The following is a 26234-nucleotide window of genomic DNA, read 5'->3' as shown; positions in this document are numbered from 1 at the left end:
CTGTCAAATTACAGTAAAATCAAATACATTTACAGAACCTTTATTTAACGGTTGATATTTTGATAATTTACTGTATTTTTATGGCATTTACACTTAACACAATGGCCGCCAACAACAAGTTTACTCGTTATTGGCCGCCAAATCGAATAGCGCCAACAACGAGTTTCCTCGTTTTTGGGATCGTCATATCGTTTATTCGCTATATCTATTCATAATTCATAGCCGCAGCCTCTGGTATAGTCTTCAGACCCTGTCTGAGCTGGCAGACGGTCAACACCGCCCTCTACTGCCAGGCGGAGCTATTGCATCTCATTGAAACTGGGCTTGTGTCTTTTAGGAGGCGATCTGAGCCGGACGATGGCATCAGTAACTCCGCCCGCCCGCCCGTCATTGTGAAACGGTCGGTAGTGTGGTGCGGACCTCCACGAGCATTATTTGGAATTGCGATAAGATATTTGGATTATCTCTTTTGCATTACATCAGATACAAGGTAAGAACATCATATATGAATTTGATCGTTGATCTGACATTTATTTCTACCGCGATCAAATTATAGATTAGATCAGATTATAGCTCTGCTTTTAATACGCTTATTCCATCTAATCTGATCCACAAACTTCAGTGTCTGGGTCTATGCGACGCCATCTGTGAATGGATTCTTAGCTTTTTAATTTTGAGACCTCAAAGAGTCAGGATTGGAAACAATATGTCTGATGAACTTGTTTTAAGTACTGGTTCTCCACAAGGCTGCATTCTCAGCCCTTTACTGTTCTCTCTCTGCACTCATGACTGTACTGCTTCCTATAATAACAATCTGATAGTAAGGTATGCTGATGATACCACGGTCATTGGGCGTATAAACTCAAACGACAAGTCATTTTATAGATCAGAGGTACAGAACCTAGTTAGGTGGAGTGAGATCAATAACCTCACCCTGAATGCTTCCAAAACAAAGGAGCTAGTCATCGACTTTAGACGTAGCAAGGTATCTCATCTCCCCATCACCATAAATGGCTCAGAGGTGCATGGAGATGGTGAGCAGTTTTACATTTCTCTGGGTCACTATTTCAAATGACTTGAGCTGGCACTCCAATACCAGAACCATTGTTAAAAAGTCCCAGCAACGTCTTTTCTTTCTCAGGAAACTGAAAGAGTTCACAAATAACAGGGTGATTCTACACAACTTCTATCGCTGTGTGATCGAGAGCGTCCTTACTTCCTCCTGTACAATATGGTTTGGTAACATCACAGACCAGGAGAAGAAATCTCTGAATAGAATTGTGCGTCTTGCACGCAAGACAATCGGGTCTAGCCTGCCAGCTCTAGAAGAGATCTATGGTGCCAGGCTGCTTTCCCGTGCCTCTGGCATTATCACGCCACGCTACGACAGTAATTTCATGTATGGACGAGGAGACATAATAGTGATAATCTAGCGTTGATTTCAGGATGATTAGATAATCAGCCGAAAAATTACAACGTGATAACTGGATTACAGTAAAATGCATTTTTCTCTACTTTTCCTGGAATTACTGAAAAACACCCAAACCATACTCTATTCAAAACGGTATAAAACGGAAATGTACAAATGAAAAAACAATCTGTCTCTGCAATGTTGACTAGAAGCAGCTCACTAAGACCTGACAGCGTTATTAGACCCATAGATATAATATAAGATATATTTTAAGCACTCGCAAATGCCACAGTCTAAAACTATATCCATTGAATAAAGACCTGGCAATGAATGGGGTATTAGCGCCTCCTGCTGTGGCGGTCAATGTGTTAAAGTAGGAAAACAGAAGTAATCTGTAAAATAATACTTTTACTTTTTTTCTTTGATGTCTTGTCTGTATATCTGTCTACGCTGTAACATGGTTGTCATATGTTTTTTCTTTTGTAACACAGTACTGCGTGTTCTGACACAAAACAAATTTCTGTACCAACAGATAATAAAGAATTATCTTGTCAGGTTGACCTAGTGTCATAACAGTTGGTACACATACATGCTACTGGGCCAAGCATTAGTCAATATATCTCACATCTGACATCTCAGAGGATCTGACATGGTCAACACACATAGACACAGTTGTAAAAAAGGCGAAGCAGCACCTCTACCACCTGAGACAGTTAAGGAAGTTCAGAGTATCGGGGAAGATACTCCAGTCCTTCTACTCCGGAGCTGTAGAGAGCATCTTGACTGGAAACATCACTGCCTGGTATGGCAACAGCACGGCACAGGACAAGAAGGCCCTACAGAGAGTGGTGCGCTCTGCCGAGCGTACCACGGGTATTGCACTACCTCCCCTGCAGGTTCTATACAACAAGATGTGCAAATCCAGAGCCTGCAGAATAATGAAAGACCCTCACCACCCCAATAACAGCCTGTTCCAGCTGCTGAGGTCAGGCAGACGCCTGCGAACACCAGCTACTAGGACAGAGAGGCTTTGGCTCAGCTTTCCCCCAGGCCATCAGAGCCTTGAACAATTAACACTGAGGGTCACAGAACACTGAACCCTACACACACAAGCACACATTAGCACACACACGACACACACGCTGTGCACGCTCGCACACTAGCAGCCACTTTAACATGAGAAAGCACTCACTCATGCTGCACACGCCCACACTTATGGCCACAAAGAAAGGTCACTTTAAAAATAGTATAGTAACAGTGTATTGCACTACCAAGGGACCTAGCATGTCCTTCATGCTCTGTAAATAACTATGTACAAATACCGTGATGTCCCACTATGTTACCTGTTTATTGCACAATGTTGTCTATTGGATTCTATTATATGTTGTACTACTGTATTGCACATCGTTGCGGGCAAGACCACCCGCATTTCATTGTATACTTGTATGCCGTGACAAATAAAACTCTTGACTTGACTTGACTTGATATAGGCTATGTGGTAGATTCTGGGAACATAGATCTCATTAAATCGAACGAATGTGTTATATTTAGAGAAAACAGCTGCAATAGTAAAGTCAGCCAAAGACATATGGCTGGTGATTAGATTACTCTGCCCTTTTGGTGAATTTGCATACAAAGTGTGGGCAACAGCCTGTATCCTGTGTGATCTGTGGGAACTGTTTACAATGTGGGGGTGGGTAAACAGCTAAACGCAATCAGCCACCTGGGCTCGTCAGGGGTGGGGGGCAGGAAGCTTTAGTTACCCATTCACACACACACACACACTCACATTCACATACACACACACACATACACAGACACACACACACACACACAGACACACACACACACACACACACACACACAGACACACATAGACACACATACACACACACACACACACACACAGACACACATAGACACACATACACACACACACACAGACACACATAGACACACGTACACACACACACACACACAGACACACATAGACACACATACACACATTCACACAATCAGAGGACACACAGACACACATAGACACACATACACACATTCACACAATCAGAGGACACATGCACACACATAGACACACATACACACATTCACACAATCAGAGGACACACACACACACACAAAATATAATTAAAAGTGTTTACATTGTGGTAATAATTATGAAGTCATACTAAAACTGTATTATTGTAATTTGTACAAGTAATGTGTTTAAGTATGATTATCTGTGTTTATGTAATCAATATATCTTGAGGTTCATCAAAGTATTCAAGTAATGTGTTTAAGTAAAAATACAGGGAAAATATTCTCTGGGCAAAAACAAAGTGAAGAGGGTTGGCCTATTAAGCCAAACCCCTAATTTCAAATGTAAGCTTAGCCGGCCTGGCATTGGAGGAAAGAATGTGATGATGTCATCACTCCGAGACACTGGGCCTTGGGGATATAATGGGATGTGGGGAGGGGGAGAGGGACTCTGAAAAACCCAACCACCAGGACAAGACCTCTCTACCATCTCATCCACAAACAGGTCGGAAGGAACAAAGGAACTTTTTGGAGGGAAAACCAACTGCTTTGTTATCAGCAAGAGAACAAAGACTTTCAACCACTTATCAACTAGCATTCTCTTTACTGTTATATTAGCCTAGTTTTGTTCAATTACGGCATAGTGTTTTTGATCACAACTATAGCATTCTTATTGTAATTTGTATACAACTCTTAACTTTGATTAAACAGCTGTTATATAACCTTTTTCCTCCTAATTCCTTCTGCCTGCACCCGTTGAGAAGATAGAAGTAATTCCCAAAGCTTAAAGTTATTGAATCACAACGCAGAGTACTAAGCAACCCGGTTCTGAACAGAGCAGAACCGAAACAGCTTGGGAATCCACTTCAGCTATAATTGTGAAAGGTGAAACTTTAAAGGGTTAACCCTTTTTCGTGTGGGAGTGAAAGGGTTAACCTTCCGTATTGTCGCAGTGAAAGGTTTAACCCTTTTGGTAGTGTGGCAGTGAAAGGATTAAAGCAATCAATAACTCACAGGCTGAGCAGTAGATACGTCTGCACCCCGGCAACAGACGCACTTACAGGGTTTCATTAAACAATTTCATCAATACATTGCCAAGCATTAGAGAAGTTGACACTCCAACAAGAAGAGAACATGTGTCGCTCACCACCTCTCCAGGTAGAATTGCTTCATCCCTACCCTTCCTTCCTACTGAAAAAGGGCTTGAACTTGAAAAATATTTGGAAATCTCTTCCTTAGATACTTCCTTACTACTCGCTTGTTACTTTATTTACTTCCAAAGAATACTGGAAAAATCCACAGAGCTTCAACTTGAAAGATATTTTGAAATCTGGTACTTCCTTTCCTTCCTTTGTTACTAGTTTACTAATTTGTCTTGGCTGCTTCCTGGCTCTTTGTTTCTTTCTTTTCTTGGCACATCGCCAAGCCCAGATTAAGAATTCAGAGGTCTCTGGGCCAGACTCTTGTGGAGGCCCCCACACACACACGTGCACGCACAGTGACGTTTTTATATGTAAAACATTGGTGGGGCAGCCACCAACCAAGGCTACATACCAGGCAAACTACAACAACAAAAACAGCTACAAAATTACAGTAATCCTGCTACTGATGCGTTTTTAACACATCAACAAAAGTTATCCATCGAGAGAGAAAGTATAGTTGAGGACTTGAGTATTGAAAATTAATTATATTCTCTGTCTGCCAAAGTTATTGACAGGGTACCACACAATATATTATACTTTATTGTTCAGTTATTCTGTCAGTTTCATGATGGCTTTAACAATTAATTTAACAATGAATCATTGTTACATGAAAATATGTTTGCACCAGATTTAGCAGAAGCTCATTTCCATCTGTAGTCTATCCAGCTGCTAACTGTATTTGAGCCAGATCCATGCCTTTATCTCAAGCCGACTTGACTACTGTAATGCACTCCTTACCGGCCTCCCGAAAAAATACGATGATAACTATTTTATTGCAATGCACTATTGCATTATTTTATTCTATTTTACTAACTATTTTATTGCACTGCACTATTTTACTTTGTATCAGTGATAATCAAACCGTAAACAAAGACGCATATTAACACTTTCAGTGCCAGATGGCGCTGTTTACTGTTACTGTTGAAAGGCCAGCGTCTTTTAACATGGGGATATGTGGCTGTGTTTGCAGGCCTAAAGCTATATTATATATTATAGCTATGGATCTAATAATATAGTCGATTGTCATTGAGTTTCTTCCGGTCAAGATGCAAAAAACAGATCATTTTCCATCCATACATTTCCGTTTTATACCGTCGTGAATATGAGGGTAGTTTCAGGGTGGTCTGGTGTCATTTCCAAAATGACAGACACCAAGCCACATCGTTTCAAATGGAGTGCAATAGCGGCCGCAAGGTGTTAGGCGGCGGTATTGGACTTTTGAGATCTCAGACCCATCCCCAGTGATAACACAGGCTGCCGGCATGTCTTTATGAATGGAAATATCGAATAAAAGAAACAACGATGAAAACCCGACTATACTCTGGTTTTCGGGGGTCCTGGCGCTCAACGTTCGGCAAGTTAACCCTAGATCTTAGATCCTAATATGAAAAAAGGTTTGTGATTTAATGTTCTATGTCTTACCTTGACTTTGTCTATTTTACTGCTATCTATTTTATGCTTTATGTCTGCACTTTATGCATTGCTCTTGATCTGCCAATGTTGTGCTCATTTTATGCCTGTCTTTTTGTACTGCTGTGAAGCACTTTGAGCTGCAATTCTTGTATGAAAGGTGCTATACAAACACAGTGTATTATTATTATTATTATTATTATTATTATTATTATTATTATTATTATTATTATTATTATTATTATTATTATTATTATTATTATTATTATTATTATTATTATTATTATTATTATTATTATTATTATTATAAATTATTATAGTTTGCTTCATTAATTAAAGGGTGTGAATTTAAGTGTTCTCTAGTGCCTTTTGTCCGCTTTAAGGTGGTGGTATACGTTAAAGGTTGTGGTGTCGGATCTCCTACAATCCTAAATCCGCCCCTGATCACAACACTCTTCAACACAGATGATACGTTTCGAACAAAATTTTGTTACAATCATTTTCATATAACGCTACTTGGGACAGCTCTGCTGTAAACACTGGTGTAGCTGGCTCTGCTCTAATCTCTCTCAACCCCGCGTTCGGTTGCTAACTTGCTATTGTTTGCGACAGTCTGCCGTAAACATGGGAAATAATTGCGACAGCTCTGCTGTAAACACTGGGAATAACCTCGGTTGCTATGCTCACACGCACCCACTGTAACCGGGATGTGCGCAAAACTTCACCCTGGACTCCGGTTTTCAAAGACCGCGGTTGCAGTGTAGCAAAACCCCGGTTGTGTGTGGAGGAACAGTGCAACTGCGCACATACAATAACGGTTACATTAAACACAGCGCTTGTGTAGACAGCCCCTTATATACGTGTGTTTAGATGAGGATGACACCTCGCTAGGTACCTGCTTAACACTATGATCGCCGGGGACGAGTTAAGACGTCATTCCTAGCCATGCTCATTCTGCCGAAGACGCCGTAACTCGTCTTTGATGTCAATATTTCAAAAATCTGTCATCGAAATCATATTTCCCCTCCGGAGCCCTGAGACACACTGCAAAGCTCCACTCAACTCTCTAGCGATTCAAGAGCGCCATCTGGTGGCCGATCGGCAGATCGCCAACCGGAAATGAGCCTTTGAACCGGTAGTGCTCATCCATATGTGGTCCGGGCACTCGCTATCGTTAGAGAGACTCCGTCTTGATACAGTGAACATCGATTGGTGCAAATAACTCGAAAAAACAACATGATTTGGACGTATATACTATTATACAACCTGGAAATGGATCGGGCATTTCTCCATCCCATAATAGAAAATATTCTGTTCCACGCTCATCTGCCAGCGGCGCGAGGAAGCCACGATAAGATTAAGCGTTATATTCTAACGTGTTCCATATAAACTGCTATGATGAACATATGACCGACTCTGGATGAATCATCTAACGCTGCCCACGGAATTATAAACGATCCCCCGCCCATCCGGTCATCATCAGATGATATGTAGTAACTCCTAAAAGCACATCCAGTTGAAATTTTTTATCTCGCACAGATTCCTACCAAACTGTATTTGATCATCAATATAATGCATTTAGGGCTATAAATCACGTTCTGAAGAAAGCTGCAGAAAACGATAAAAACATACTTATACTTTAGACCATATTTTAGTATGAATATGTGAATGAAAAAGTTTAACGTTGCTACACCCTGAACAATACATATAGGACATTGAATGGGCCATAATAATGGCAATTTAGCAATAGAATTTAAAAAGTTATAGCCCTGCAAAGAAGGGGAACTTCTCCATAGACAAATAGAGATGGCGAGGGATGGTAAATTATGAATTTAACCCATGGCGATCAAAGTGTTAATGCATGAATAACAGACCACACCCAGCTTAAGCCCTCGTTTGTAGTCTTTCCCCCAGCATTGAGACACAATACTGTCAGACAAATAACAATAATTAACTAATTTACAAGTTGTATTAAGTTTTGCAAATAAGGGAACAGAGCAATGACATTTCAAAGCAGTCAAAAAAGCAATATTTCGATTTTGCAAGAAATTTTCGCGTTTTCTGATGCTTGTATCTCACCGCCACAAGTCGGGTTTGGTCACGTCGAGTCACATATATTTTGTGTTAGACATTATTGTAGAGCTGTGGTTTTTGGAGCATTATTGTGATTGTAGAGCTGTTTGAGTAGGACCTTTGGTGTAGAGCTGGTGGCAGAGCTCTGGGCCCTCATTTATCAACAGTTCTTAGAAAGTGTTCTATTTTTGTTCCTAAGGACAGAATTTAGAATGTGTGTACGCACAGAAAAATCGGGATTCATCACACGTGTGTACACGGGTCGTACGCACACTTCGTGTTGATAAATACCATTAAGTTCTACGCTCCGCACTCGTGCGCGGTTTTAAGTATTTGCATATAGCACCGCCCGTAATTAACCATATACGGTCATGAAACACCCCCATGAAATGTGGAAAAGTGGACTAAGCCGAGCGAAGCGTGTTATGGGAGAAATACGTGACAGGCTGACAGACATGTACATGATGCCGATGGTGATGTCGGATATGATATCTATTAACCATTGCTGCCTGGGCAGCGCAAACACTAATAAAGACCGTGCTGGAATATGACTGCCTTTTCCCGTTTTGTTCTATTAATACCCAGGGATTAAAGTTCTCCTCAATTTTATTCCAAATCGCGATGGATTTTCCGTCAATGTTCTACCTGCATATGATTTGTAGAGGCATACAATCTATTTTGATGTCGGTATTGGGTAGCCTATATAAACAATAATACGAGAGCATATACAGGAACAATTAATCTTCCTGCCATGTTGTAGCCTATACGCCATGTGTAGCCTGCCTATTATGTGATCAATACAAACCTTTTTTTTTATCCACTTTTTCTCCCATTTTCTATTTTTCTCCCATCCCAATTTCGTATCATCCAATTCAACCCTCCCCTGTCTCGAACGCTGTTTCTTGCCTCCCACAAGCCGGCTGCAATGTGGACTAAGTCATACATAGCACGAGTCCCCTCCGATACTCGAGGTAACAGCAGTCGCATCTTTTCACCTGCGCGGCGCGATCTTTCAGCGTCAGGGGTCTGCGCTTTGGAGGGGCGCCGCCCCCATCGCTTCCTGATTCTACTGCGCAGGCGCACCAACCGACCTGTAGGAGTCGCTGTCCACAACGCCCGATCCCCACCCATCAGTTTCCCACCCCCTAATACTGCCAATGTGTATTAGTACGGACGACCAGCTAAACTGAAAGCAATGTGGAGCGCTGGGCTCGAACAGGCGAACCCAGCGTCTCCTGTATTCGTGGTGAGCGCCTTGCCCACTGCACCACGTAGCCGCCCCTGATCAATACAAACTTGAACTTGAATTCCATCATGTCTGTGTGCGGGTCTGCGGGAGCAATGTAAATAAGAACGTGCACTGAAAAGTTACAGTATGTAGTTGGTTGATTATTTGTATGAAGTCAGTAAACCCTTGCAAAAAGTATCCGTTTTATTTAATGAATTGAAAACATGCAGCATGCCTTTCCTCCCGGCAGCAACGTCATATCAGGCAAATGCGCATCACTGAGTGGAATCCCTTTCTATTCACATAACTGCATTTGTGATGGAGCTTTGACAGCTACATGGGTGGTACAGTAACAGTCTATTGCTCGATCCATCTCCAATATCACGATGGACCGTGCCATGCAGCCTATGTATAGCCTGCCTATGTGATCAATAAAAACGCAAACTTGAATCCCATCATCATATTTATATGTTGTGTCTGTCCACTATGTTTGTAACTTTTTTATTTCCCCCCCCTATCTATGTAAAGCGACCTTGGGTCTCTTGAAAGGCGCTATATAAAATGAAGCTATTATTATCATTATTGTTATTATTATTATCACGTCTGTGCGGGAGCTCACAAATAGACTGTTAGTCTCAGTGAAGTTTCAACGGAGGTCATCTATTCTAACCAACAAATTGAAGTAGAAATAATTTCGTTGTGTGACCAATCTTATTTGGAAACATGACACACAAAATAATAGTATTTAGCTTTTTATTTGAAACAATATTTTATCGCGTAAATGTGGGTGTTCTGCGTCTGCCCCCCATGCCAAACAAGCAGGCCAACCTCTTGTTCGCGCGTGAGCCCGTTATAATTACACTGTCACTATTTTACAATTAATTATAATGAATTATGGGTCATACAGAAGTTGAACACGCCAGTGTTGAAACTAATGCACAGAAGCTTATTTCCGCGTTGCAGACATGCAGGCTTCATATATTTCTACCACCGGGCGCCAGGTACGCACGGCCGGAGCTGTGCGTAGATATACGCACAAAGTCAAGCACATGTTCAAATTGATAAGTCCCACACTTTGCTTTGAAACGATCATACGCACGGGTTACGTACATATCTGTGCGTACGCAACGTTGATAAATGAGGGCCCTGGTTCTTTGTGCTATTGTTTAGTGAATCATTGTATCTTTTGGTGTTCCTTGCTGTTGCACATTTCTGTTAACCCTAACCTTTGTATATTTGTTTGTTCCCTTGTCACCCAGCCTATGGTGATTATCTTTCTGTATTCTAACATTTTGTTTTTGCACACAGGTACAATTGAGGACAGGAAGATACCCTGGGGTCTACATTTTGCATCACGTAGGTGACCTGATGTTAGAGACACCAGCTTAGAGTGAGCACCACCCACTGTACTTTTGGGCGCTTGGCGCCTGTAAAGGGGGGTGGGCTTTCTTTTCCTTTTTGTGTTTTGATTTGGTGCCACTGGTAGTACTCCTTGCTCTGTGTTTATAAATAAATACAATTATTTTGCAAACTGTTTCCTGACTTTGTGTCGCTGCACCCTCACCTACTATGTCTGTTGCCTTGTGTTGCGCCCCCACACTGGGGTGCGTAACACACACACATAAACACACACAGTCACACACACACACACTATAGAAGATGAGCTGATGGCGACAAGGACTTAGATACACTGTTCATTTTTCACATACCTGCTATGAGAGAGAGAGAAAGAGAGAGAGAGAGAGAGAGAGAGAGAGAGAGAGTGAGTGAGTGAGTGAGTGAGAGAGAGAGAGAGAGAGAGAGAGAGAGAGAGAGAGAGAGAGAGAGAGAGAGAGAGAGAGAGAGAGAGAGAGAGAGAGAGAGAGAGAGAGAGAGAGCTAAGTTTAGTGGATGCAACACTCAAGGACTCAACCACTGATTTCCCACATTACTTGCAAAAGGTACCAATGCTATAGATAGCTAGTTGGCACATTTCGAGCTGCTAAATAGTTGAAGCATACAGTAGATAGACCTACTACAGTACATAGATAGACCATACAGTACATAGATAGACGCTACAGTACATAGATATACCCTACAGTACATAGATAGACCCTACAGTACATAGATAGACCCTACAGTACTTGCAAATAGTGTCAAGCGATTCCTAAAGCACTTCAATACCAATTGGCCACATCCCTGCTGTCTGCCTCAAAGTAACTCATCACACTGACTGACTCATGCTGACTGTCGAGTGCCCATGATGCTATATGCACGCAATATGCTTTCACTTTCACAGTAGCGGGAGACCAGGGGGAGGGATTGTAGAGGACATCTCCCTGGATTTGACAAACTAATAATAAATAATAATAATAATAATAATAATAATAATAATAATAATAATAATAATAATAATAATAATAATAATAATAATAATAATAATAATAAAGAGAAAGAGAAAGAGAGAGAAACGAGCACTTTCTCTATAGGAGGCTAAACAGTAGGTGCTCAAGCACCCTTTGAGGTCCATGCATGCATGTGAGGAGACAGGACAGGAGAGGAGACAGGAGAGGAGACAGGAGAGACAGGACAGGAGACAGGACATGATACAGGAGGAGAGAAGGACAGGAGAAGAGACAAGAGACAGGAGAAGAGACAGGAGACAGGAGAGACAGGACAGGAGAGGAGACAGGAGACAGGAGAGGAGACAGGACAGGAGACAGGACATGATACAGGAGGAGAGGACAGGAGAGGAGACAGGAGAAGAGACAGGAGACAGGACAGGAGACAGGACATGAGACAGGAGAGGAGACAGGAGAGGAGACATGACATGAGACAGGAGAGGAGACAGGAGAGGAGACATGACATGAGACAGGAGAGGAGAGGAGACAGGAGAGGAGACATGACATGAGACAGGAGAGGAGAGGAGACAGGAGAGGAGACAGGAGAGGAGACAGGAGAGGAGAGGAGACAGGAGAGGAGACAGGAGAGGAGAGGAGACAGGAGAGGAGACAGGAGAGGAGACAGGAGATGAGACAGGAGAGGAGACAGGACAGGAGACAGGAGAGGAGACAGGAGAGGAGACAGGAGAGGAGACAGGAGAGGAGACAGGAGATGAGACAGGAGAGGAGACAGGACAGGAGACAGGACAGGAGACAGGACATGATACAGGAGGAGAGGAGGACAGGAGAGGAGACAGGAGAAGAGACAGGAGAGGAGAGGAGACAGGAGAGGAGACAGGAGAGGAGACATGACATGAGACAGGAGAGGAGACAGGAGAGGAGACATGACATGAGACAGGAGAGGAGAGGAGACAGGAGAGGAGACAGGAGAGGAGACAGGAGATGAGACAGGAGAGGAGACAGGACAGGAGAAAGGAGAGGAGACAGGAGAGGAGACAGGAGAGGAGACAGGAGAGGAGACAGGAGAGGAGACAGGACAGGAGACAGGAGAGGAGACAGGAGAGGAGAGGAGACAGGAGAGGAGACAGGAGAGGAGACAGGAGAGGAGACAGGACAGGAGACATGAGAGGAGACATGAGAGGAGACAGGAGAGGAGACAGGAGAGGAGACAGGAGAGGAGACAGGAGAGGAGACAGGAGATGAGACAGGAGAGGAGACAGGAGAGGAGACAGGAGAGGAGACAGGAGATGAGACAGGAGAGGAGACAGGAGATGAGACAGGAGAGGAGACAGGACAGGAGAGGAGACAGGAGAGGAGATGAGACAGGACAGGAGACATGAGAGGAGACATGAGAGGAGACAGGAGAGGAGACAGGAGAGGAGACAGGAGAGGAGACAGGAGAGGAGACAGGAGATGAGACAGGAGAGGAGACAGGAGATGAGACAGGAGAGGAGACAGGAGAGGAGACAGGAGAGGAGACAGGAGAGGAGACAGGAGAGGAGACAGGAGATGAGACAGGAGAGGAGACAGGAGAGGAGACAGGAGAGGAGACAGGAGATGAGACAGGAGAGGAGACAGGAGAGGAGACAGGAGAGGAGACAGGAGAGGAGACAGAAGAGGAGACAGGAGAGGAGACAGGACAGGAGAGGAGACAGGAGAGGAGACAGGAGAGGAGACAGGAGAGGAGACAGGAGAGGAGACAGGAGATGAGACAGGAGAGGAGACAGGACAGGAGACAGGACAGGAGACAGGACATGATACAGGAGGAGAGGAGGACAGGAGAGGAGACAGGAGAAGAGACAGGAGAGGAGAGGAGACAGGAGAGGAGACAGGAGAGGAGACATGACATGAGACAGGAGAGGAGACAGGAGAGGAGACAGGAGAGGAGACATGACATGAGACAGGAGAGGAGAGGAGACAGGAGAGGAGACAGGAGAGGAGACAGGAGATGAGACAGGAGAGGAGACAGGACAGGAGACAGGAGAGGAGACAGGAGAGGAGACAGGACAGGAGACAGGAGAGGAGACAGGAGAGGAGAGGAGACAGGAGAGGAGACAGGAGAGGAGACAGGAGAGGAGACAGGAGAGGAGACAGGACAGGAGACATGAGAGGAGACAGGAGAGGAGACAGGAGAGGAGACAGGAGAGGAGACAGGAGAGGAGACAGGAGAGGAGACAGGAGAGGAGACAGGAGATGAGACAGGAGATGAGACAGGAGAGGAGACAGGACAGGAGAGGAGACAGGAGAGGAGATGAGACAGGAGATGAGACAGGAGAGGAGACAGGAGACAGGAGAGGAGACAGAAGAGGAGACAGGAGAGGAGACAGGACAGGAGAGGAGACAGGAGAGGAGATGAGACATGAGAGGAGACAGGAGAGGAGACAGGAGAGGAGACAGGAGAGGAGACAGGACAGGAGAGGAGACAGGAGAGGAGATGAGACAGGAGAGGAGACAGGAGAGGAGACAGGAGAGGAGACAGGAGAGGAGACAGGACAGGAGAGGAGACAGGAGAGGAGACAGAAGAGGAGACAGGAGAGGAGACAGGACAGGAGACAGGAGATGAGACAGGAGATGAGACAGGAGAGGAGACAGGAGAGGAGAGGAGACAGGAGATGAGACAGGAGAGGAGACAGGAGAGGAGACAGGAGAGGAGACAGGAGAGGAGAGGAGACAGGAGATGAGACAGGAGAGGAGACAGGAGAGGAGAGGAGACAGGAGAGGAGACAGGTGAGGAGACAGGAGAGGAGACAGGAGAGGAGACAGGACAGGAGACAGGAGAGGAGAGGAGACGGCAGATTAGACAGAACAGGAGAGGAAACAGGAGACAGGACATGAGACAGGAGAGGAGACAGGAGAGGAGACAGGAGAGGAGACAGGAGAGGAGACAGGAGAGGAGAGGAGACAGGAGAGGAGACAGGAGAGGAGACAGGAGAGGAGACAGGAGAGGAGACAGGACAGGAGACAGGAGAGGAGACAGGAGAGGAGAGGAGACAGGAGAGGAGACAGGAGACAGGAGAGGAGACAGGAGAGAGGACAGGACAGGAGAGAGGACAGGAGAGGAGACAGGAGAGAAGACAGGAGAGGAGACAGGAGATGAGACAGGAGAGGAGATGAGACAGGACAGGAGAGGAGACATGACAGGAGACAGGAGATGAGAGGAGACAGGACAGGAGAGGAAACAGGACAGGAGAGGAGACAGGAGAGGAGACAGGACAGGAGAGGAGACAGGAGAGGAGAGGAAACAGGACAGGAGAGGAGACAGGAGAGGAGACAGGACAGGAGAGGAAACAGGACAGGAGAGGAGACAGGAGAGGAGACAGGACAGGACAGGAGACAGGACAGGACAGGAGACAGGAGAGGAGACAGGAGAGGAGACAGGAGAGGAGACAGGAGAGGAGACAGGACAAGAGACAGGACAGGAGAGGAGACAGGAGAGGAGAGGAGACAGGAGAGGAGAGGAGACAGGAGAGGAGACAGGAGAGGAGACAGGAGAGGAGACAGGAGAGGAGACAGGAGAGAAGAGGAGACAGGAGACAGGAGATGAGACAGGAGAGGAGACAGGAGAGGAGACAGGAGACAGGAGAGGAGACAGGAGAGGAGACAGGAGAGGAGACAGGAGACAGGAGAGGAGACAGGAGAGAAGAGGAGACAGGAGACAGGAGAGGAGACAGGAGAGGAGACAGGACAGAATAGGAGACAGGACAGGAGAGGAGACAGGAGAGGAGACAGGAGAGGAGACAGGACAGGAGACAGGAGGGGAGACAGGAGAGGAGACAGGAGACAGGAGAGGAGACAGGAGAGGAGAGGAGACAGGAGAGGAGACAGGACAGGAGAGGAGACAGGAGAGGAGACAGGAGAGGAGACAGGACAGGAGACAGGAGGGGAGACAGGAGAGGAGACAGGAGACAGGAGAGGAGACAGGAGAGGAGAGGAGACAGGAGAGGAGACAGGAGAGGAGACAGGAGAGGAGACAGGAGAGGAGAGGAGACAGGACAGAATAGGAGACAGGACAGGAGAGGAGACAGGAGAGGAGACAGGACAGGAGACAGGAGAGGAGACAGGAGAGGAGACAGGAGAGGAGACAGGAGACAGGAGAGGAGACAGGAGAGGAGACAGGACAGGAGACAGGAGAGGAGACAGGAGAGGAGACAGGAGAGGAGACAGGAGAGGAGACAGGAGAGGAGACAGGACAGGAGACAGGAGGGGAGACAGGAGAGGAGACAGGAGACAGGAGAGGAGACAGGAGAGGAGAGGAGACAGGAGAGGAGACAGGAGAGGAGACAGGAGAGGAGAGGAGACAGGAGAGGAGACAGGAGAGAGGACAGGAGAGGAGACAGGAGAGGAGACAGGACAGGGGCAAAACTAAGAGTATCAAGTATCATCATAGGCAATGTGAGATTGCTGACAAACAAGATGGATGAGCTTGAAGCCATTTTTAAGTACCAGAGAAATGGGAGAAAGGGCAGCTAGATGTGCTTAACAGAAAGATGAGTGCAGAGCCAGACTCCTATTGCAGATCTCTATCAATCTATCTAATAAAAATAAACAGATTATTTTTAGATATTGATATCTGGAATTCTGTTCACTTAGCCTATATTTTCACAAGATAAATAATCCACATAATGTAAAACCAAAACTCCCCCTCAAATATTGAAGATCTAATTTTGAGAGAAATTACAGTTAACACTTTCGCGGCCAACCACGTATATATACGCTATTGGGCACCAACGGTTAACGGCCAAAAACGTATACAGATACAGCCCTGAAAAATCAAACCTCTACTGCTCCTCTACCACTACTCCACCACTCCACTCCAAACTGATTTTGTGACTCCTATTGTTCTGGACCGGGCCAGATTTCACACCTCCACTGCCTCCCACAGGCTGGGGAGATTTTCATCTTACATTTTTATTCGTCCCAAATGTCCTAGCCCCATCCGATTTCTTAGCTTTTTTCACTGTTTACTTATCATGCATTGCAACACTAATATATGGTCAGTACCCCAAGTCAGACTGCCCATATAAAAATTATCTTGGGAGTCTGAGGGCAGTAGCCCCCGACCCCCTCCCTGGGGAAGCACTTAAGTTAAGTACCCTCCCTTTGTTCACATTTAGACCCAGCCACCAGCCCCCGAAAATTAACACCTGAGTGCTAGTTCTAAAGTGGTAGAAGAGTGGCAGAAGCGCAGCAGTAGGGTACTGAATCTGAAATGCTTCATCTGTATACGTATTAGGCTTGGGCGGTATTACGGTATACCAGGGTATTTAGAAAATCAATACCGTCAAAATCACAGATGCGTTTCAGTTTATATTACACTGAAACGGAGTTTTGACAGTGGTTGGTTGTAGTGCACACACGTGCCAGCAGAGGGCGAGACCAGTCCTCACTAGTGGAGCGAGCACACGCAGAGCTGGTTGTCTTCTACACACAGGAGGAGGGGAAACCCCGCTTCAGTGGTGGAAATTAAATGAGACACACTTACTGTTGCTGGTGCTGCGGGCTAACTGGCTATTCTGAGAGCTAACTGTTGTGTATGTGGATCACAACGGTGTTCACGCTTTACGGTAATGTTGCGACAGTGCTGTGAAAATACCGTAAAGCGTTGTGGTAACGAGAGTGTGTGTTGTTGTGCACTGGTGGAGCAAGCAAATAAACGGCAAAACGTTATGTCGCAGTCCGGTGCGTTTTTGAATACACAATACTAACGTTACTAGTACTAGGGTGCTGCAGGCTTCTGGCTACCATTCTGAGAGCTAACGTTAGTAGTACTAGGATGCTTCTGGCTTCTGGCTACCATTCTGAGAGCTAATGATAGTAGCACTTGGATGCTGCGGGCTAACTGGCCATCTCCGTGATTTGTTACTGGCAATCAAATAATCAGAAACGACCCCCCCCCGGGCGGTCAGGTGGCGTAACGGAGATTGCGTTCGTCACCAACCCCGGAGACGCTGGATTCGCCTGTTCGAATCCAGCTCACAGCTCCGGGGTTGTCACCAGCTTGGCTGGCCGTTCACACTAATACAATTGGCAGTATTAGAGGGTGGGAGAAGCTGGCGGGGTGGGTCCGGGTCGTTGTTAACAGCGACTCCTACAGTTCGGTCGGGGCGCCTGCTAAGCACGGATAGGATCTAAGTGGGATAGTGTGATCCTTCCACACGCTACGCCCTCTCAGTGAGAGTCCGCGCTGCCAGGTGAAAAGAAGCGGTTGATTGGCTAGACGTGTGTCGGAGGAAGCACGTGATAGCCTCCACTCTCCCAGACCGACTGTGGGGGGTAAGTGCGCAGCGACCAGGAAGGGGATCGGGAATAGGCATAACGACTAACATTGGGATGGGAGAAAATCGGAGGAAAAAGGAGGGGGAAAAAGATCAATAAAAATAAATAAGCGACCCCCCCCCCCCCCCCCCTTTCATGCATTTATGATGAAACATAATACCTATTATATAGATTTGATTTGGAAATAGTAGCGTGTCCAGGGACGAAAAGCCAATGGTTTTAGTAGAATTCACATTGCGCCCTATAACCAGCCTCCCAGGAATTAGCCCGGATCATTCCGAAATTATACTTATATTCACCACGGGATAACGCATGAGCGTATTCATGAAAAAATGCATTCTTTTTTGCATCTTGAACGGAAGATAGTTACTGTCAAATTACCATGGTATTGTATCCATAGCTATAATATAAAATATAGATTTAGCTCTACAAACAAGGTGATGCACAGTGAAACTATGTAATGGAAACCTGGCCCAGCTAGAGCTAGATGGGGAAATCGAATGTCCGCGAATGTGTTAATAGTGGTGGTTGTTGTTGTTGTTATTACTATTATTGATTTAGTTGACAGAATTATGCAAATCAATATCACAACATCATAATTGTATCCCAATATGATTCCGATAGGATATGATCAACTTGAATTATCGTTCATCCTATAGTTGTACTATAATATATCACTTCTAAGTGACATAATTATCTTCTGGTTAGAGCACATCTCTATACTATCCATCCATCCATGCTCACTCAGTTCATCCTCACCATTCACTGCATGCAGTTGGATGAAAACAGAGACAAACATGACCGAATCACCTCACCAACACCTAAACCTGCTTTAATTCAAGACCATGGATAATTTTTTTGTCCTACAATCCCCCTGAATATTCTTGTTTTTATGTTTTATAGCACTATCTTGAAGTGTTGCATATGGGGACAACACACAGCACATATGACAAACACAATACATATCCTTAGTTAAATGCATGATGTAACAAAACAAACCTTTAAACTGCCATGAACAAAGGAAACACTCACAAATTCAAACCATAGTAATACCTCAAGCTGGCCGCTCTAAGATGCTATCAATTGGATGTGAGAATCATGTGACGCATGACTTCAGATAAATAATAATAACCAAACAACAATGGCTTCGAGCAGAATGACAGAATGACAATACTACTACTATACTAGCCTTTCCCGTTCACTGACTCATGCCCTGTTTTATATGTGTTTGCCTGTGTGCCCTCCCATAAAACGGAGTGTGATTGTTGTCAATATGTATCTATGTGTATCTACCCTCTGTACAGCACTTTGGTTGACACGTGTCATGTGAAATGTGCTATATAAATAAATCTGATTGATTGAAAGAAAGAAAGAAAGAAAGAAAGAAAGAAAGAAAGAAAGAAAGAAAGAAAGAAAGAAAGAAAGAAAGAAAGAAAGAAAGAAAGAAAGAAAGAAAGAAAGAAAGAAAGAAAGAAAGAAAGAAAGAAAGAAAGAAAGAAAGAAAGAAAGAAAGAAAGAAAGAAAGAAAGAAAGAAAGAAAGAAAGAAAGAAAGAAAGAAAGAAAGAAAGAAAGAAAGAAAGAAAGAAAGATCATTAGCCAGCCTCTTATCATGGACGTTGCATAACTGGACTGGGAATAAACTGCTGAACTTTCAAATTAACACTAAACTTCGGCAGTATACGTTCTCCCGGCCTCTCCATTAATTTAAGTGAAATGTTATGGAGAGAAAAGGTTAATTTGCTGGTATGTTTTTCATGCTTATAGTTACGTGCTAAATCTACATCAGAGCTGTCCGTTTTGGAGAGGCGCTAGTTAATGTCGTGTTGATTCAATGATCTTCTTCTGGGTTTCTTCAATGATAGAATGATGAATGAATTATTTGTGTGGTCTAAACTTGTGATGCTTCCTTTATAGCCAAAAGGAAGCATCAAAAGTCACAGCAGAGGCCTGCTGCGGCTCATAACCTTCTCGCTGACCATGGAAGTTAACACCCAAAACCTATAAGCGTAAAAACGTCTTTAGAAATGAGGCCAGCAGTTATAGGCGAAGTGACTGGAAGCTCACCTGTAGGAACTGCTGCCAACTGTGACTTCGTCTTTTATCTGCCTGTTTAGGGCATCAACTGCCGCTCTCCCTCTGCCCTCAGCTGCAGTCTCTCCCTCGATTTTAATGACAACTTTCTTCTCACCCTCTACTTTCTTAGTTGGCTTCTTTTTTCTCTCGCCCTGAAGAATGTCTTTCTCCTGCACCTTATCAGCAATTGCGCTCTTCTCCACTCCGCTCTCTGCGTCCGTGGTGTGTTTGGAGTGCTTGGGCCTGTCTGCGATGCGCTCGTCGCTAGTGGAGGTTGCGGGAGTAGGTTTAGGAATCCAAGGATGGTCACCCCTTTTCGGGATGGGCCATGGCTTGAAATCCTTCTGATACTGTGTCTCGGTGTTAAAGGGTGTCTCGGGGCAGTGGTATTCGTTCTTAGGTTTACAGCTTGGTTCGGGGCGCACCTTCCAGTGCTTAAAGTCCTGGCGCATCACGGAGCTACTCACGCGCTCCTCAGAGACGCTCCTCCGAGGCGCACGGGTCGCCGCGCCGTGTTTATCACTGGTGTGGGACGGCTGCGTTTCTATGGCGACCCGGGCCTGGGGGTGCGGCTGTTTTTGATGGTGCGGTGGTGGTTGCACCTGGAGGTGCTGCATCTCGGAGACATCCGTATACTTGGTGAAAACCAAAGGCACCGCAATGTCAGCCTTGTCCAACTGGTTCCACAATCGGGCCATACAGCACGCCCTGGTTATACAGGGCCACGCCATGATCGAATTTTCTTATCCACTGCGCGATACGCTACAATTAAATGTATCAGGGGTGAAACCTAGCTGTCTCCTCTGGTCCCGGGGCCCCCAAAACCCTGGTATGTGAAAAACAAAATGTCCGCGCGGATGAGTAGAGCGTTCCAATATTATTATACACAGTCACTCAATAAATCCATGACGGGCTAACGGTATTAAAATTGCAGTCTAATCAGCTTGATAGAAGCCAACCTATTCGATGTCAATTCGTTGCTTGCTCTCTGTTCGCTCTGTCCTGTCGTGCTCGTGCACACCACAGCACTATAGGCACTGCAAGGAAAAACGGCCCCGCCCGCCAGCTCAGCATCCAGGAAAAAGATGCTCTGAATTGGACCAGAGCTCCGCCATCATTACGCACAGTGCGTCTGAAGTGGGAGGGACGTTTCCTTTCGTGCTGCTATTATCACACCAGCAGTTATATCCATCCAAAGCGCGCTCTGTTTTATGTCAATGTGTAGGCTGCTGTTATCAACCTTTAAAACAGCTGTGTGGGTCATTTGCCACTGTAATTTAATTATTTTTGGAAATATAAAAAATAAATATATAAAAAGAAATAATAATAATAAAATTGCCTCAACGTTTTAGAAATATATGTAAATGGTAAATAGTGTAATGGTAGGATTAGGCCCAATAAACCCTGCTTATGATTTAGGATACAGCAAAGCAATAAAAGAAAGCCAGCATTTCTATACGTTTTATGCAAAATTTGTGCTCAGCTTCATGATGCAGGATGTGGCCTTTTTGACCAAGGGTCCCCTGTGGCCTAGAGGCTAAGGGGACAGATGGTGGTTGGGAACAGCCTGGATGAATAATGCCAACTCATTATACTCCAGTTGGCTGCTTTACATACAACTTTAAAAAGGCTAATAATGTGATTTAACCCTTTCACTACCACACTACCAAAGGGTTAACCCTTTCACTGCGACAATACAGAAGGTTCACTGCACCACGACAAAGGGTTAACCCATTCACAAACACACTACAGAAGGTTAACCCTTTCACTACCACACTACAGACGTTTTGTTAAGCTGTACTACATGGAAAAGGGTCATACAGAAGCATGCTCCAGATTAGTTATCTTTCTATTTTACAGGAGTTTTTTTTTTTTTTTATATATATATATATCTTTTATTGGTGCAACATAGGTGGTATAGAAGCAAAGGTTGATTATCAATATATAACATATCACCATGATAAAACAGGCAAAAAGAAAGTAAAAAAAAAAAGAAATAATAATAACAATAATAATAATAATAATAATAATAATAATAATAATAATAATAATAATAATAATAATAATAATAATAATAATAATAATAATAATAATAATAATAATAATAATAATAATAATAATAATAATAATAATAATAATAATAATAATAATAATAATAACAATAATAATAATAACAATAATAATAATAACAATAATAATAATAATAATAATAATAATAATAATAATAATAATAATAATAATAATAATAATAATAATAATAATAATAATAATAATAATAATAATAATAATAATAGTAATAGTAATAATAATAATAAATAACCAGGAAAAATACAGTGGGGTGGAGTTTACCTCATGAAGGAGTATTTCTTTAGGATCATTTTACAGGAGCTTTAACACTTTGATCGCCATGATTAAATTCATAATTTACCATCCCTAGCCAGCTCTATTTGTCTATGGAGAAGTTCCCCTTCTTTGCAGGGCTATAACTTTTTAAATTGTATTGCTAAATTGACATTATTATGGCCCATTCAATGTCCTATATCTATTGTTCAGGGTGTAGCAACGTTATACCTTTTCATTCACATATTCATACTAAAATACGGTCTAAAGTATAAGTATGTTTTTATCGTTTTCTGCAGCTTTCTCCAGAACTTGATTTATAGCCCCAAATGCATTATATTGATGATCAAATACAGTTTGGTAGTGATCGGTGCCAGATAAAACATTTCAACTGGAGGTACTTCTAGAAGTTACTACGTATGATCTGATGTTGACCGGATGGGCGGGGGGTCGTTTATAATTCCGTGGGCAACGTTATATCATTCATCTAGTGTGGGTCATATGATCATCAGAGCAGTTAGTATAGCAGACATTAGAAAATAACGCTGAAACTCACCGTATCTTCCTCACGCCGTTGGGGGATGAGCGTGGAATAGATTTTTTTCTATTATGGGATGTCGAAATATCCGATCCATTTCCAGGTTGTATAATAGTATATACGTCCAAATCATGTTGTTTATCGAGTTATGTGCACCGATCGGTGTTCACTGTGTCAAGATGGAGTCCTGCTAATGATAGCGAGTGCCCGGACGAAATATGGGTGAGCACCACTTCATCCACATGACTTCCTGTTGGGCGATCACAGATCACAGATTTTTGAAATATTGATATCAAAGACGTGTTACGGCGTCTTCGGCAGAATGAGCATGGCGGGCAATGACGAGTGTCTGCGTTTCCGGCGATTAAAGTGTTAAAGAAATCCGGCACTGGCAGCTCTTGTGACATGACTCCAGTTTTTACCACAATCATTTAGATACAATTTCTCTAATCACACACTTATCTCCCCAAAAACTAGAAACACTGTAGGCTACATGGCTACATCTCAGGTTTGACTACATGGCTACATCTGTGACAAAATGTTCTATTAGTCTCTACGATGAGCTAGTCAAGATGAGAAGCACGTTCAGTCACAGACTCATACCCCCAACTAACCGCCTCGGCCAGTCTTTCATACCAGCGGCCATCAGGCTCCACAACAGTGGGCAGGGACTGCTGCCAGACATCCAACATAGGAACCTAGTAGCTGACTCCCACCTAAAAGGACAATATACCTTATGCATACCGCACCTTATGTGAATACTGTATACTTCATCAGAGCATATATTTAGCATTTAGCATTTTAGCATTCAGCATTTTTAGATTATAAATTAGATTAGATTTAGACTATTGGATTATTACATTATATATTATATTTAGCATTTAGCATTTTTGGATTATATATTAGATTAGATTTAGACTATTGGATTATTATTAGATTATATATTGCATATATTTAGCATTTTAGCATTTCGTTTTTTTTAAATTATATATTAGATTAGATTTAGATCATTAGATTATATATTGTAACTATATTTATTGTAGGGCAAAATTACTGAGAGGGCATACATACCCTCATCTCAACTGAGAGGGCATACATACCCTCATCTCGCACCTTGTTGCCCATATGCACATGTCTAGAGTTAATTATATTGTATATTGTTTACACTGCCTTTTTATTCTATTTATATTTTTACTTCTCCACTGTTACTATAATTCTGTGACCTGTACCTGTATGTCTTCTACCTCCCCCATGCTGCTATGATGCCCGAATTTCCCCAAGGGGATCAATAAAGGGATATCTTATCTTATCTTGTTAAACATATCTTCCATCTAAAAGTGGCATTGTCTTATGCTGCAAAAGTCATGAAATACATGGGCTACACAGCTCTAAGTAACCACTACACAGCTCTAAGTAGCCACTACACAGCTCTTAAGTAGCCACTACACAGCTCTAAGTAGCCGCTACATAGCTCTCTACACAGCTCTATAGCCACTACACACAGTGGCAGCTCTGCAGGCTACTGGGGCAGCAGGACTCATGCACAAGGCTGGAGGTATAGCCTTGTTGTGCAGGTTGGTCCTCTTGAGTAATGGTTTGTGCCGCGTTGCCACTTGCTTCATACTGCAGTATGGAATCTTCCTGTATAGGAATTGGTTGCATTCTATATTCATAAGATAAAGGTGAGGCTATCAGTTCACCAGGAGGGAAGACTGTCGGGTTTTAAACTGTGGATACCAAACAGAGAAGGTACAGACGACTTTAAACTGTTAAACAGTCATCCAGAACTATTTTATTGCACTGTAAAAAACTGATTTTATATGTCAGTGTGCTCATTTTATGTCTATTCTACAATTTTATTGCACTGCACTATTGCACGCTGTTTATTCTATCTTACTCTTTTTATTATTGTCTATTTAAAACTGAATCAAACCATAAACAAGGTGGCCTGTTGGGATAGATCCTAATGTGTATCCTATAACCATAGTTATATGAGTATAGCGAGCGCTCTGCACTCTAGTGGAACTATCCCTTTATCCAATCTAGCACTGAATAATTTTTCTCCACATGTACACACCCATCCGCCTGCCCACACCCACATCCGCTCCTCTACATAAGCGGGGTCGTGGCCACACTAACAGCTCCTTCCCAAGTCTTTCACCACCGAAGGCGAAGACCACGGGGTCCTCAGTGAGTCAGTGCAGAGCGCTTGCTATACTCATATAACTATGGTTATAGGATAACCGTATGTTATATTATCGTATAGCTTACGCTCTGCACTCTAGTGGAACACAGGAGCTGAGCAGAGCGGAAGCTCGACAAATGTACCCGCTGAGGCCCCCCACAACCATCAGAACCGGGGAGGACCCGAGCCCCCGGACCCCCTTAGAGGGGGACGGGAGGGAATCGGATCAGACTGTGCGAAGAGGGTTTAGCACCTCAACGCACAGGGTGAGCAGATTGTGGGACTTACCTTCACAGAAGGACCCGCGACCACTCAGGCGCGCATCCCACATGCCACTAGGGAACGAACGGGAAGAAAAAAAACCTGTTACAGCCCCCAACATCACAGGGTCAAAGGTCAAGAACCCAACCCCGTGGCAAGGCCGTAGCAGCGGAGCGTGGAGGAGGACCCAGCCCCAGGAACAGCATGAGGGCCAGGACCCCCCGAAAAAGGGGGCCCGGTGAGGTCAATGATGCCGTAGCATCGGGACCCCACCAGACGGTCACTGATGACACCACCCCCCCACATCGCCAGCATATCGGACAGGGCCCAAATCAAGAGTAGGCCCTTCCCCCCTTTGGCACGCCGCCCTGAAGCACTCTAGCTTACTGCACCTGGTATTCCCAGGGGGTCCCCCATCCAAGAACTACCAGGGCCGAACCTGCTTAGTTTCCGAGATCTGATGAGATCGGGCGTGTCCAGGTTGGCATGGCCGTAAGCCCCAAGAGGCTAACCCCCCACAATACTGTGGGGCCAGACGGCGTGCCGGGGAGACAACCCCCAAGGGGGGTGATCCCTCAATCCAGGCAACAGGCCAGAACTCGACCTGTGCCTGGAGCACTGCAGACTAGACAGGCGCTTAAAGGGTCTACTGTAAGAACAGTAACCGGCGGAAGGGGTGTTCGGTATGCTGTGCACCATGTCATGACCTCAACAAACCCGACCCCTCCAGCGGGGTCGAGGTTCAAAGGAGAGGCCGACACAATTGGCAGACGTCATGAAAGATGCAGGGGCACACTCTCGGGCAGACGGGGTCAAGCCCG

At 44.3% G+C, this 26234-nt stretch overlaps 1 protein-coding gene across 1 annotated transcript in view; it reads right to left on the bottom strand.

Moving 5' to 3' along the window:
• Positions 1-20820, bottom strand: part of map6a (microtubule-associated protein 6a) — a gene marked incomplete at both ends in the record, with an annotated part of 96916 nt that extends 76096 nt beyond the window's left edge. The window contains one exon of the mRNA XM_084320477.1: positions 20081-20820. Within this exon, the coding sequence (XP_084176603.1) occupies positions 20081-20820 (740 nt within the window). The remainder of the gene's footprint in view (positions 1-20080) is intronic.
• Between the last annotated feature and the right edge of the window lie 5414 nt (positions 20821-26234).

This window comes from Notolepis coatsorum (genome assembly GCF_963971535.1).
Source record: "Notolepis coatsorum genome assembly, chromosome: 8".
NCBI lineage: Eukaryota > Metazoa > Chordata > Actinopteri > Aulopiformes > Paralepididae > Notolepis > Notolepis coatsorum.
The sequence above is the reverse complement of the archived record's forward strand: the minus strand, read 5'-3'. Positions and strand labels throughout refer to the sequence as shown.